The 15329-nt window shown below is 49.1% G+C and overlaps 1 protein-coding gene across 11 annotated transcripts in view; it reads left to right on the top strand.

The window, feature by feature from the left end:
* FNBP1 (formin binding protein 1) overlaps positions 1-15329 on the top strand; it is a 101843-nt gene that overhangs the window by 40604 nt on the left and 45910 nt on the right. For all 11 annotated transcript variants that reach the window (XM_054727678.1, XM_054727688.1, XM_054727687.1 and 8 more), the window contains exons 3-4: positions 9421-9477; positions 10800-10947. In XM_054727678.1, the coding sequence (XP_054583653.1) occupies positions 9421-9477; positions 10800-10947 (205 nt within the window). The remainder of the gene's footprint in view (positions 1-9420; positions 9478-10799; positions 10948-15329) is intronic.

Raw genomic sequence — 15329 nt, 5'->3', positions numbered from 1 at the left:
ATTTGAATGTTGCCCTGTTGGTCATAAAATGTTTTCTTTCATATGCAAATGGTTACCTACAGTTTTAGCCAAAGTAAGGTCTCACCGTCTGGATTTATCTCTGCGATGTCTTTCTCCTTTTCCTATTAGCATGGGCTCCTCTCTGCTGGCGCCTGCGTCCCTCTCTCCTTGGCTTTGGAGGGTTGTTACCGGATGTCATCAGGGATGGATGTCATCAGGGATGGAGGTCATCAGGGATGGAGGTCATCAGAGATGGAGGTCATCAGGGATGGAGGTCATCAGGGATGGAGGTCATCAGGGATGTGGTTAGGTTGGTCCTCACACGGTTCTGCCTCGTTCTGTGTCACGAGGGGAGTGCTTTCTTAGTTCCCCCCCCCACTTCCCAGGATGTACCCGCTCCCTTCCCTTTCCCATCACTCTGGGGAGGGAACTGAGTGAGGACTCAGGTAACAAGACGGGAGGCTCACCCCAAGTTCCAGGATAGGCTTAGGGTGAAAGAGAACAACGCCCCATTGACCGTGTACCCTCTGCGGGTCACGTTCACACCCTGAAACAGAGTACGGGTGTTCCAGCGCTGACGGTAACTCCGGGGAAGCCGTTTTCCGGGGATTAAATGTGAACGTCTGTTTCATTCCGTCCCTGAGAGGCACCTACATTGTCCTTGTTGGGAGACGTTGACAAGGAAAGCTTACGAGTAACTGAATAAACGCTTCGGACGAGTCTCCCAGCCTGTGTGAGCTCTCAGCTGGACCCTGCGGCTGCAGCCCGCTCGCACTACTGATCCTTGGCCGTGTTCCCACTCTCCCAAGCGACTCTTCGCAGTTTCTTTTACATCAGCCTCCAACACCCCCCCCCCATCCCATCCTCACCGATTGCTTCCTCCCTCACCGAGAAAATGGAGGCAGTCAGGAGAAACTGTCCTCACCGGCAGGCATGTTCCCCAGCTCTGACCGTCCTCCCCACCCCCATGCTCCTGTCTAACCCCGGCCCCCTCTGGGGCACCGGGCCTCTCCGCTCTCTGACCGCACAGCTCTGCCCAGGTCCTCCGCGCTGCTCCCCCAGAGCTCTGGCTGTTCGCATCAGCCCGGGGCACCTTTTTGTTTCGCTAAAACACAAGCCCTTGAGCTCACCTGCCCCCCCAGCTGCCGCCATGTCTTTGCTTCCTTCCCTTCGCAGCAAAACTCAAAAGTGTCCTCACTTGCTGCCTTGGTTGCTCTCTGCTCGCCAGCGCTGCTCCTCAAAGACACCAGTGACCCTTGTTGCTCATGTCGCCTGGCCTCTGTCCCCAGCATCCGCGCCCTCGGCGCTCTGACAGGGGGTGCCCCGGCCTCCTCGTCGGGGCGCAGGCTCTCCGAGGCCGCGCCTTGCAGATGCGCCTTCCCGCCGTCCCCTCTCTGCGCTCAGAAAGAGGCCACACGATCTCCGTTCGGAGGTCTGAGACGCCTGCAATGGAACATCGGAAACTGAATCTCCACGCAAATCCGCATCTCCACAGCCGGCTCCCCGCGCGGAGGGCAGCCGCGTGCTTCCTGCTGAGCCGGAGCCCTGAGCCATCCCTGGCTCCCACCTTCCCCGCAGGCTGGCCCGCTCCCGGCCACGCTGTCAGGAAGGCCCGGGGACGCTCCCTCCAATCGGTCCAGGATCCCACCACTTCTCGTGACCTAATGCCCTGCACCTCGGCCTGGATTACTGTCCCAACTGGATGCCCTAGTCCACCCTCTCCCCTCCCTCCCGTCTGTCAGTTTTCCACAAAGAGCAGATCATGGCGTTCCTCTGTGCACAACACCCACACCGCCCCGTGTCACTCAGAGGGAGCCAGAGTCCGCAGGGAGGACGTCCCACAGAGCGCTGAGGGATCGGGTCCGCACCCCGCTGACATCATCTCCTTCCTCCCTCTTCCTGCTGACCTCTGCCCTAACCATTCTGGCTCCTTGCTGTTTCCTCTGCACACCAGGCATGCCTTCACCCAGGGGGTTGCATTGGCCTTCCCATGGAGAGGTCCCCTGTGTGTCCTTCCCCCAGGGGCCACGTGGCCAGCACCCCATCTCCCCCAGGTCTTTGTTCAGATGTCATCTGCTCAGTGACTGCTGTACTGTTCAGCGTTTCCATAGCGCCCAAACTTCCTAGCATTCTGGGTAACTTCATCTATTGTATTTGTTGTTCGTTGCTCCGCCCCTTCCCTGCTGGAATGTAAGCCCCTCCAGGGCAGGGCCCCAGTGTGTTCTCTCATGTGCCCCACGGTGTGGCACAGCGCCTGGCCACCATAGTGCTCAGTAAGTAGTTGTAGGAAGCGGGCCTCAGCGGGGCACAGGTGTAAGATGAGCTACTTGGTCCGCAGGGCTTCCGGGAGAATTCTGTGTTTGCACAGGCCTGTGAGAGCCGGTGAGGGTTTCGCCACAAACAGAACAACTAACAACGTGTGCCCAGGGGTCCAGGGGGACTCTAATGAGCGACACACAGGAAGTGCCTGAGCCTGAGGAGCTCACTGCTCACTCTGGAAAAGAGGCTGCATGCAAATACACAAGGAAGTAAGTCACTGAAAGAGCATTTCCTCCCCAAATAGGTAAAGCCGGGGATGCGATAGAGCATGATGTGGGCCGGGGTCGCGTAGCTGGCTGGCCAGGGAAAACCCGCTGAGACCGCAGGTCGAGGAGCGGCAGGTGGAGTCTGGGAGTAGCTCTGCTCAGCTGTGTAAAGGCCCTGAGGTGGGAACGTGGTCCAGGAACAGAGAGGCCAATGTGACTGGAGCACAGTCAACAAATAGCTGCTTAAACTCTAAGTATGATGTTGAAAAATCCACATGCTCTTTCTTTTAAAACAAATTTTTATTGATTTCAGAGAGGAAGGGAGAGGGATAGAGAAATAGAAACATCACTGATGAGAGAGAATCATGGATCGGCTGCCCTCCACTGGGGATCGAGCCCGCAACCCAAGCATGTGCCCTTGGCTGGAATCGAACCTGGGACCCTTCAGTCCGCAGGCCGACGCTCTATCCGCTGAGCCAAACCAGCTAGGGCGATCCGCATGATCTTTTGGGGAAGACAACATCATTAAATGATTTTTATTTTTTTCTGCGTTGGAGGAAAAATGGCCAATTTATTTTAGACGTAGTTGATGATGATCGGGACTTTGGCTTCTGTAGGTCAGTGGCTAGCAAACTACACAGCCCTTGGTCAAATCCGCCCACTGCCTGGTCTTAAAAATAAATAAAGTTTCATTGGAATACAGCCACATCCATTCATTTATGTATTGTCTATGACTGCTTTTGCAAAAAAAAAAAAAACGATGGTAGTTGAATAGGTGTAACCGAGACCACGTGACCGTGACCTATTTGCAAGTCTAAAATATTTACTCATTGCCCTTTACCGAAAAAGCTTGTTGATCCAGCTAGCGTGATTAAGGGTCCAGTTCCTAATAGAATTTAAAAACATCTGTATCCTGTGTAAGAGCACCAACTATTGATTGCCCTTAGCAACTGTTTCTCTTTACAAAAAAACAAAAAAAAAACAACACACAAAAACTAAATCTTTTGTTACGACCTGATAGCATTCACTGGAAATGCCAGAGGTACAGAATGGTGTGCAGTGAAGTGTCCCGTGTGTTACCCCCTCCCCGGGGACAGCAAATGCTATCAGTCTCTTATGTGTTCTTCCAGAGAGATATTATGCACGCACGCACACACACACACACACACACACGCACGCACGCATGCACGCACAGCGGCTCAGTGTGCCCTGGCCTTCCTGTGGCCGGGGGATTGTTCTGAGGCTCGGTTTTATTTTTTGCAGCTTTACAGTGTTGTGTTGGATTGGTGGATGTGTTGATTGTTTCCAATTGTTTGCAACTCTGAACAAAGTTGCAATGAATAACCTTGAAGAATACACTTGGCCAAGCAAATCTAGAGGATAAGTCCCTAAAAGCAATACTTGGGTTGGTAGAGTTTGCCAGGTGGCCCCCTCCGAGGCTGTGCCCATTAGCACTCTCTGCGGCAGCGCTATTCTCTCGGCCCTCGGTGCTTCCCGTCACCAGTGCCAACTTGAAGCGTAAAAATTGGGAACTCTGAGCGTTAATTTGTGTTTCTCTTCGTATGAATGTGGTCGAGCATGTTTTTATATAGTTGAGCCATTTGTACTTTCTTCTTGATGAGCCATTCATGTCCTGGTCAATTTTTATTTATTTATTTTTTACCTTGTAAATAAAGGGCAACTATGTATAAACCATTTTATAAAGTGCTGCATATTGTACACACAAGGTATTACATTTAAATTTACTTTAACTGTAGAAAAGACACTGAAGTGAAACCGAAGGGCTTGCTGAACTTGATTAAACAGACTCAGAAGATTTAGCAAAAAGATTATGGAAACTTGTAGAGTGTCCTCACTGTTTGCTTTTATAAAGCCCCATGTTGTCATTTTGAATAGTTGACTCACTGCTAGGAAGGAGAAAAAAATGTATTTACATGTTTCGCTTCCTCTTCTAATCAAATTATGTAATTTGGTCTGTAACCTGATTTCCACAGTTAATTTATCTTAATTCCATACTTAAAAATGGATTTGTGCTCACCCCCATGGCTTCTGCCATAGCTCCTCCACTTGCTGGAATCCAGAAAATAGGGACACGTGCCCCCTAAGAAAGAGGCTGTGGCACAATCCGGGATATCTCTCTGGTCCCAGGAGCGCCTCTCTCCTTGACAACAACGTAGCCTGGCTGGTCTCTGTCCCACTTCCCTTCTCTCCAGCCTTGGTTGCAGCTGTGTTTGGGTGGCCACACGTGGGGCCAGCCAGCTTCTTTGTCTCTGTGGGTGACTTGCTCTTTTGAGGGTACCTGTGCAGCCTTTTTTGGTCCCTCAGTGTGATGGCTTTACCAGGCTAGCCTTGTGGGGGCCCTTCTGTCAGTGCTGCAGGCCCTTTCTTATGCGCTTCAGTTCTTCATTGTTTTCGGGGGAACTTCCTTCCGTTGGATCTAATTCTTTTTTTCTATTCTACTTTCGGGTTAGATACTTCAGAGACAGGAGTTTTCCTTATGTTCTCGTCCTCTTGTTCTTTGCCTGGTCTTTTTCCCCCCTCATGATGTTAGCTGTTTTTCACCGGGGATTATCTCTAAACTTCCCTCTGTGGAATTTGGTAGCCAGCCCAGTTTATATTAGTTCCAAAATTGAGTGTTTTCGCTCTTAGTTCCTTTTCTTGCTTTGCAGTCTCCCCTTTTCTCCGACTCTGTTTTAGCCTGTGATCTGAGGGTTCTTGCTCTGCTGGCTTTGCGTTTTGATTAAGTTTGTCTGTAGTGGAAACTGTTCTGGAGGAGTTTGGTTCAGTGTCTTTTCCTTGGATGTTTTCTTCCAGGTTGAGTTTTTCTCTGTTATCCACTTCCCCCCTCCCCCGCTCCCTTCCTCCTTCCCTTTTCTTCTATGTTACAGATTGTACCTTCTGTTACAGATTGTACCTTCTCACTGGCTTATAGTGAACATGGGCAGTTTAGTAGGATGTGGTTCCGAGGACAGACTGGAGTCCCAATGCCTAGGATGCAGTCTCGGTCCTTTCATTGATTTGGGGCAAAATACTCTCTGTGCTTTATCTTTTCATCTGTGAAATGGAAATAATACTAGTTCCCTCCTTATAAGGTTGTTGGGGGGACTTACTGAGTTGAGCTTGTAAACTGCTCGGCTGGAGCCTAAGCCTGCTTTTGTCGTCACCGTCACCGGAAGCATCATCGGGGCTCCCGTGTGCGGAGCGTGTCCATGAAGATCTGCCCCTGCTTCTAGCGCCTTCCGTCTTTCCCCCTGAGCTCCAGCACAGGGCGAGGGTCGGGGGAGGGCCTGGTTAGAGGTTCGTTGGGGGTTTACTCTATGAGGTCAAAGGTGTATCCTCTTCCTTGGAATCCTAGTTTGGGGTGATCTCGCCCTGGGCGGCCTGGCTGTCTTGTCATTGTCCCCAAGTGCTTGCTGAGCCCCCCGTTCACTTCTGTTTGTGTCAGCATTCGGGGTCTCATGGACTTACCCCTTGACACTGGCAGGGAGGGTCAGCCAGTGTCCATTCTGTGCTGCCCCAGAATCTCCGTCCCCACCCCGCCCCCACTTTCCAAAGTGTGCAGACTGGGGTTCCGCACCTTTCCTTATCGATTTATTTGCTGCTGTTGACCATATTCCTGGCTGTTAATTTTCACCTCTTGTTGGGAACGCACAATTCTCTGATCGAAGTTTCTTCTGCCATCTTTTTTCCAGGAATCTTGTGGGGAGCTTTTAAAAAAATCAAAGCAAGAGAGAAAACAAAACAAAACATTCCTGGACCCAGCCCTGGACCTTCCATTTCAGAGGGTCTGGGCTGGGGCCCAACTGCCTCCTTTTTCAAAGCCTTTCTCTGCGGTTCTTACGATCAACCGCGTTTAAATGCAGGGCCCTTATTAAAGGTCGGATATTTTTCTCTTACCTTTTCATTAGCCTCTCTGAAGAGCAAGTTAAGTATATAAAACACTTACAATTTTTCAGGAAGATCCATAAATTTAAAGATGCCTTTTGTGGTTTGTTGGCTTGCTTGTTTTTTTCAAAATAACCTCGTACACATAAGCCTGTCTCAGAGAATAGAGATGGAAGTTGATCTTTTTTTCTGTGCGGGTCCCGAGAGACGTTCTTTAGACCGGAGTTCACCTCTAGGCCTCTTAAGCTTTCAGTTTTCGGCTGGCCTTTCTGGGGTGAATTATTCATCGATGCTCTTAAGAAGCATTTGGATGCTTGGATGCTAACGTGGTCAGTGGCACGCAGTCACCTGACCCTGATGGTCCTCACAGGGTGTCACCCGCCACGGTCTCCAGTCCTGTGTAGGGTTTGACTGTTTAATGGGGATAAAGAAAGCCGGTTTCACCGGGGTTTGTTCAAGTTATGTGACCTTCAACTGGACGTAAAAATTATTTGTATGGCTGCTAAGGACCGGAAGCTAAATGGAAAGAGGATTAAAAAGAAAACACCTCGAGCCCAGCTGTGGTGGCTCAGTGGTTGAGCTTTGATCTATGACCCGGGAGGTCAGGGTTTGATTCCCAGTCAGGGCACATCCCCGGGGTGCGGGCTCAATCCCCAGTGGGGGGCGTGCAGAAGGCAGCCAATCAATGAATCTCTCTCATCATTGATGTGTCTGTCTCCCTCTCCCTCTCCCTTCCTCTCTGAAATCAATAAAAATATATTTTTAAAAAACAAAGCACACATCTTTAAAGTTTGGAAAGAATTTTAAATAGGGTCTGAGTGTAGAAGTGGTGTTTTCCATTGTAAGATATAACTAACAGGAGAAATGGTTAATGTTTCAAACCGCGCACCAAGCCGCTCACATGCTGGGCTTTTTCAATGCTGGACTGGCCCGCAGACGCTGCTCTGGGTAAGTCTGGAGAAGGATCGTCGTGGGGCCCTCCTTTGTCCCGGCTCCCCTGTCGCGCCACCTGAGGAGTTCTTGTTACTAACCCTGCCTTGTAAGGAGTGGGGTGACCAACTCAATTGCACCGTGCTTTCAGCAGACAAGATTTCTCTCTACTGCATTATTTTTTCTCTAAGGCACGTTCTTTAAGAAAATACTGCCTTTCCACATTTAAAAAAAAAATCTAGATTTATTAGAGAGACTGTGTTCTGTATCCCGAGCATCAGTAGAGAAAGCATGAGACAGGTTAAGAGTAGCTCACGTGATAGCAGCTTCAATCAGTACATTCTTTTGTCGGTTTGCCTATGACGCTTAAATTGTTATAGATTATTTTTAAATAATTGCAGCAATAGCCGAAACCGGTTTGGCTCAGTGGATGGAGCGTCGGCCTGCGGATTGAAAGGTCCTATGTTCGATTCCGGTCAAGGGCATGTACCTTGGTTACGGGCACATCCCCAGTAGGGGGTGTGCAGGAGGCAGCTGATCGATGTTTCTCTCTCATCGATGTTTCTAACTCTCTATCCCTCTCCCTTCCTCTCTGTAAAAAAAAAAATCAATAAAATATATTTTTAAAAAGATATAAAAAAATAATTGCAGCAATAGATATTCTCTTGGGTGTTATATAGTCCCCGGGAATTCCCAGACTTGAAGCGACCATAGAGTTCATTTCGCCCAACCACCGGGGCCTCACGGGTGAGGAACTGGAGGCGCAGACTTGCTGTTGACCTGTCCAGGGTCACGCCGTCCAGGCTCAATGGCGCCTGGAGTCCCAGAGCAATGTCCTTGTTCCTGAAGTCATGCCTCTCGTGTTAGAGGTGAAATCCCACTTCACTTTGCAGAATGAACCATGATCAAAACTGCCAGTTTATTACTGCACCTCTTTGTAGGCGAATCTGTGGATTCGGGGGAAATGGAAGAAATGAAATGTGAAAATGAAGGTAGCTACTAGAAAAGAGGATAGCAAAGGCCAGAAACAGGACGGGAATGCCGAGCCGCTGCCCAGGGGAGCCCCACTGTGGCCACCCGTCAGCCGCCCGCTGGTTCCCCAACCCCAGCTGCCCGGTCGGGAGCCACGGGAAGCAGCCGGGGGACCCGTGCCAGCGAGGCGGGGTGGTCCTCTCCGTGATGACCGCTTGGACTTTGTGTCAATCTGAGCGGCGTGTTGAGGACATCACTTGCATTCCTGACCTGGGGTGGGGTTAGGAAGAGACACTGGGGCGATATTGGCTCATCGGAGTGTGTTCAGTGCGAACCTGTGAGGCAGCTTCAGAGGTCTCCTAAGGCCCTGGCTGGGTAGCTCAGTTGCTTAGAGCATCGTCCTGATACTCCCAAGGTTGCCAGTTCGATCCCTAGTCAGGGCACATACAAGAACCAACCAGTGAATACATGAATAAGTGGAACAACAAGTTTGATGGGCTTTTTTTTTTCTTTCTCTCTTAAAAAATCAATTAAAAATTTTTTTGAAAAGTCCTCTAGTTAAATGACAGCATACACATCACCCCCAAGTTGTCTCTCCTGCCTCAGAAGACTTATTTACTAGCTCTGGAGGGGAGCCGCCGCCTAGCCTTGACCACCTGCCCTTGGCACTATGGTTCTTTTTTATTTTTTTTTTATTTTTATTCTTAACTTAAACATTTGGACACAGTGCACGTGCTTCCTGGAATTTAGAGCAGTGATGCTCAACGGAAGGTGATCACGGGGGCGTGGTGGCCCTCAGCTCAGTGCTACATGGAAGCCACTGCGTGTACACACGTGGCCTGTGCCCTTCAGTGAAGTCAAGTAGGCTGTCCACGGCTCCACCTGTGAGCCAAGACTCGGCTGTGCAATCCTTCATCGCAGGAGCTTCCTCGCACACGGTGGTGGTGGTGGGGGGGTGGATGGAAGGAAATTCGTGGATTCTGGCCGCGGGAGTTTGGTGATTATTTTTTTAAACTTACAAAAAAAACAGAAAGCACTGACATCATCCGTCACCCCTGACTTCTCGCTTCGCCCTGTGTAAGGTGACGTGTCCGCTTTTCTGTTTTAGGAACCTCTCGAAGAAATACCAACCCAAAAAGAACTCGAAGGAGGAAGAAGAATACAGGTGTGTTCACCGTTGATAATGACGTGGCACTCTCGGCGCCACTGGCGGTGACTGAAGGAAAGGAGAGATGGAGACCTACAAGAATGAGTTGCATTCTCTTCTCACATTGGTGTTCGTTTTTAAATTGGGGGAGAAAAACAGAAACCTACTCAAGGAGCTTTTCTTGCTGAGTCACTAGACCTTTTGCAGATGGTTTCAATGAGGGTAATTAGGAAAAGCTTGGGACAGAATCCAAGCAAGTGCAGGGAGGATGGATTGCGCGTTCTACAGCAAGCATGTCAAACTCGCGGCCCGCGGGCCACATGCGGCCCACAACAAACATTTTTGTGACCCGGCCCATATAACAATATGTCAGAAATGTCTTAATAAAAATTTCGTAACTTAATTTTTACAGTATCCTGTTGTACATAATTATTAATAACGAACTACAACGTTCGCTAATGACTGGTTACTATAATCATGCTGCATTCATTTCCCTTACGTGCCTTACGCACAGGCGCACCATTTCTCTCCACTAATACCAGCAGCGAATATTTTAGCAGCCGATGGCCACGTCATTAGTCTTGTACTGACTTGTTTGGTGTGCGCAACAGGAAATATTTCGCTTTGAGCGAACAAGAAAATTGGTTTATTTGTGTTACGCTTATTAATTTGTGCAGTTATTCAGTGTCTGGTAAGTTAATGTTCAAGAAAAAACATTAATTTTTATTAAAATGTTCTATTATTTTATGTTAACGATGACTCATTTATTTCAGGCCTTTGTATTCAGCATGTCTCTATAGAAATAAACCTATGTTTCTATGAAAATTGAAGATTTTGGGTTTTTTTGCAGCCCACATAACCTTAAACCTTGTTTATTTGGCCCATGTTAGCCTTTGACTTTGACATACTTATTCTCCAATCTTGATTGGGTTTTGCAATATCAAGAGTCTCATTCAGCCTAATTCATCCAAGAAATATGTCCATTTCAGCCAGCGACTAAGGCATTTTAACATGGACAGTCCCAAAGTAGTATGTCTCTAACTTGGGGCTAAAGATCCATTGGGTTCACACAGACAGCATGTATATGTGTTTGGGGTTCTGTTTGCACTAAGTATTAGCAAAGCCAGTTATTGCCCTGCATAGAGCAGTTCAGTTTCCACAAAACGAAAGGACTTTCTGTTGTAATTAATCCTGAACCGTTTTGATGAAACACTCTTACGTGTAATGAATTGTCAGGATCCTGTGGGAGGTTGATGTTAATGACTATTTCTCCGGCGTAAAGCAGCGTGAGCGTGGATGTGACCTCGTTTGAAAAAGGTGGCGTGTGTTCTGTTCCACAGGTATACGGCGTGTAAAGCCTTCCTTTCCACCCTGAACGAAATGAACGACTACGCGGGGCAGCATGAAGTCGTCTCCGAGAACCTGACCTCACAGATCCTCGCGGGGTTAGCACGCTACGTCCAGGAACTGAAGCAGGAAAGGAAATCGGTACAAAATTTGTTTTTTCTTTCAAAGAAGTGGACCAAAGATAAGGGGAACATCCCTAGAAACCTTAAAATTAAATGGAATCATAGATGGCGGGACTTACACTGGTACCTTTGAGAATCGTATACAAGTTATGGACCTTGTTCCTAGGTCTTGACAATTTCAGGGGCCCCTCAGACACCCTGAAGCACATCTGTGGGCCCCAGAATACTAATCCCTTTGAACAATTTAAACATATTTGAGCATATCAGTCATACCAGGATAAGCAGTATAATATGGGGTGTGCTGTGTGGAATAAGCAGTATTAAAATAAATGCTTACAAGGACTTTTAAAAAGCAAGAAAGATGACCTCCGTCCACCCGCTTGAGGTCTTGGCTCATCCGTTGCTATCTAATGAGGAGGACCTTTTTGCTTCTCTTGACACCATTAAAATCTTGTCATGGCCTTTATTGTAAACAAGAGAGAAAAATGTACGCGCAGTATATTCATAGTCAAGGTTTGCCCTGAGAGATCTATTTTTAAGCCATGATCTGTATCATTGAGCTTTGATCGCTTGCTAGGTGCAAAATAATTTGTTAGCAATAAAGCACAAAGTTGGCCAGTGATACGCTTTTTTTATGTAGGTTTGAGCCCACAAGAGTTCTTTGATGTCCTGGGTGCGTGCACCAGCAAGATAGCTAGGGCTTCCGCCGAAGTGGAGGAGACGTTAAATAATAATGACCAACATCATTATGTCGCTCAGTTTTGATCGTTGCCACAAGCACCAAATTTTTAGGTCTAGCTACTGTTTCTCATGGCTGACTAGAGACAATGTCTTGCTTAAGTACCATTCTTAACCCTCAGTGTAATGCCTTTTTAAAAAAATATATTTTTATTGATTTCAGAGAGGAAGGGAGAGAAAGAGAGAGATAGAAACATCAATGATGAGAGAGAATCATTGATCAGCTGCCTCCTGCACGCCCTCCACTGGGGATCGAGCCTGCAACCCAGGCATGTCCCCTTGACCGGAATCGAACCTGGGACCCTTCCGTCTGCAGGCCAACGCTCTATCCACTGAGCCAAACCAGCCAGGGCAGTGTAATACCTTTTGGGCCATTTGATACAGTGGCGAAATCCTGTCTGCTCAAAGGGACGATTTCAGATTTGCAGCCTAGAGTATTTCCAAGCTCAATTCGGAATCCTAGTGGAGAATTATTTTCCATCTCGGTTTTGCTGGTTGAAATAGATGAATCCCTACCAAGAGCCTGCCTGGTGAAATGGCTGAGGCAGTAGGAGAAAGGTAGGTAGTGGGAGAGATGGACATTCTCTTGGCCTTTGGGGCCGTAACATGACAGTGAGTCAGGTGTTTGATGTCTCAGCTTTCAGACCTCCACAATAGGAGAGTCCTAGCTACTCATGCTTCCAGGAGAAAAGGTGTTTTTCCGCAGCAGTTTCCACATGCGCTGTATTCATTCTCATTTTTCAGTGCCTCTCACTCACATAATGGTATGAATAAGCAGTGTTTGTCCTGACACACCAATCTGCAGGCTGGTCTTTAGGAAATACGTTGACTTTTCAAAGGTAAATTCTTAAAAAGACAATCTTGACTTGCCACCTGTAAAAGCAGAGCGTTTAGGTTCTTCCCTGGCTGCTGTCTGAGCCACGCGTTTCTCCTCGGGAGCGTGGACACTGGAGGCCGGTGCTGCTGGCCCTGGGCCTGGGCCTGGGCCTGGGCTCCTCGGGGTCCCCTCCCCGGGGCCCAGATGGTCAGTGTTTGGTGAAGTTAAGCCACTGAGCATGGCAGTGGGAAGGAGGCTTTTAGGAACTTTAAACAAGTTTGCTGAGAAGGTATTTTTATTATAAATGAATTGGGGAAAATAAGCCTTAAATCAAAGCAGAATGCGACTCCTGTCACGAACGTTCCTGGGTTTATGGTTTTGGACTTAAATGCGGGTGAAACGCTCCTTTGAGCCGGTCTGAAGGTGGCTCACAGTTTTCCTCCCCAGCACACACATCTCTGCCCACAGAGACTTAGCGGTGCATGAATTAACCCCGGGGCAGGCTGAGAAGGGGCCAGTGTTCAGCCCCGCCGCTCTGTGGGTTTGGAGGAAGTTATAATATTTGTCACAGACATATTTTCTGGATGCTCCTTTTTTCTCTGCCCTTTTCAAGTCTTTGTGTTCCTTTGTTTTCGTCTGTGGAATCTGAGTTTTATTTAAAATTCCAGATGGTTGACTGTCCTCAATTGAGTGTTTATTCTTTTTTTTTTCCTCCCAGTTTTCCCCCCCAGTTTTTTGTGTGTTTTTGTTTTTTTTTGAGTGGCTGTTCTCACATCAATGCCATATTTTGCTTTATCCAGGAGTTTTAGAAGTTAATGCACTATTATATTTATATAGTGGAAGTAAACAGCTGTTGTACCTAATTGTGGAGTGAGGATAATAAACACTCTCACACTTGGTTCAGCCTCACTGATTTCTCGCAGAGCCGTACTCTGAGAGCCTTGTCGCTGTGATTTCCTTTAGGTTAATGTGCTTATTTTAGCTTCCCTGTGTTTTTGGTGTTGTTTTTTTTTTATCTCAGCTACCCCTGGTCACTGGGACATTTCTAAAGCCGTTTGGAAGGATGAATGTACTTGTATATGTTTAAGGGTCAGCCCAAGCATTGACACGAAAGTGAGCTTAGCTGTCGCCCAGATACCATCAGGCATTTTTGAAAGTCTTATTGTGTTTGGAGAGAAACGAAAGCATCTTATTCCAGGAGAAAGTGGGAGCTTCCCGCTGGGCCTGGGGAGCTGGCATTTCCTGTCTGTCCTGGGAGAGGAGAGCAGGGAGCTGCGATGACCTCACCGGGCCGCGGAGTGCCTCTTATCTCCGCAGAGAGAACAATCCCTCTTTATGCGGCCTCGGAGGCACGCTTCTCAGCACACACTTGCTCACTGTCCGGAGGAGAAATGTGTTTGCCGTTGCTTGTCAGTGAGCAACAAACACATCTGGTGAGCTGGTGAGTTTCACTCGGAACCGTTGAAAACCGCCGCTATCTGGGTCAGGCACGCGCAGGCCCAGGGAGGGCTTTGGTTCCATCCGTCCGTTTCCTATGTGATCAGGCAGCAGCGGCTGGGTGCGTGCGTGCGTGTGTGTGTGTGTGTGTGTGTGTGTGTGTGTGTGTTAGCCACATAAGTTTCTGTTTTTAAAAAAATATTTTTATTGATTTCAGAGAGAAAAGGGGAGAAGGAGGGAGAGATAGAAGCTTCAATGAGGAGAATCACTGATTGGCTGCCTCCTGCACACCCCACAGTGGGGATGGAGCCCGCAACCCAGGCATGTGCCCTGCCCGGGAATTGAAACTTGACCTCTTGGTTCATAGGTCAAAGCTCAACCACTGAGCCACGCCAGCCGGGCAGCCACACAAGTTTTGGAGGGGCACATGCTATAAAGAACGATTCAAAAGCGGTCACAGGCACCTGGGCTTTTTCTCACATCACGTGAAGCCCCGGGATCACGCGTGTGGTTTGGGATCCCTGCTTCAGTCTGACAGCTGTGGCTCAGGAGGCCTTGGGAGGAAGCTCACAGCAAAGTCAGGGTCCACACCATGCTTGAGAAGTAAATTCATATTTATTCCAAAACAGCCCAGTGAGGGCGCGGCGGGAGGATTTCCCGGGTGGGGCCTCAGTCGGGGCCATCCCTCCTGCTCCCCAAATGTGCCAGTGTCCGAGGACTGTCTTCAGGGGAGACCCTGTGCTGGGGCAGAGCCTTTCCCGTGGGCCCGCCACTCTCCGCCTCGTGTGCGTGTGTTTCCTGTCCACGCGGGAGCGGGCTGTGCGGGGAGCCCGGAGCCGGGCACCAGCCTGGAGCACGGCTCAGGACTTGGGGCTCGGGCGTCTCCCTCTTTATGGGTCCGTCTTTGAATCTCAAAGTGAAATTGGGGGGGATGGGGAGACTTTTCTGGAAATTGCCTAACGCGGTGGTCCCTGATCTCGGAATGGGGACGATCCTCGTGGCGGTTTGGGAAAGTCGCGCTTCTGAATGGACAGGGACTCGGGCTGGAGGGCACAGTGAGCCCGTCTGTCCTGGGCCGTCCCCAGCCTGTCCCTCTGCCTCCCCGTCCGCCCACATCTCTGTCCCCTGAGCACCCCCTCACCACCGCTTCCCTCCCGTCTCGTTATGAGGGATCTTTGTGGCTTCCAGAAACCTGCTTCCACTTTGTACTTCCTCCGAAGTTCAAGGCTTCCCAGCTCTGCCTGGCTCTCTGCTTACTTCCCCACAGCCGTGACCCTGTCCTGCGGTTTATTGCTACCTTAGACTCGCTCTCTTTTCTGTCGCATCCCCGTGTCTGTGACGAGGCTGGAAAAACGAAGCCCAGGGGGGAGTCTCCTGGGTTCGTAGACACTAAAAAGCGGCCGGCTGGG

The sequence above is a fragment of the Eptesicus fuscus genome, chromosome 15 (genome assembly GCF_027574615.1).
Source record: "Eptesicus fuscus isolate TK198812 chromosome 15, DD_ASM_mEF_20220401, whole genome shotgun sequence".
Taxonomy (NCBI): Eukaryota; Metazoa; Chordata; class Mammalia; order Chiroptera; family Vespertilionidae; genus Eptesicus; species Eptesicus fuscus.
This window is presented reverse-complemented; position numbering and strand designations above follow the sequence as displayed.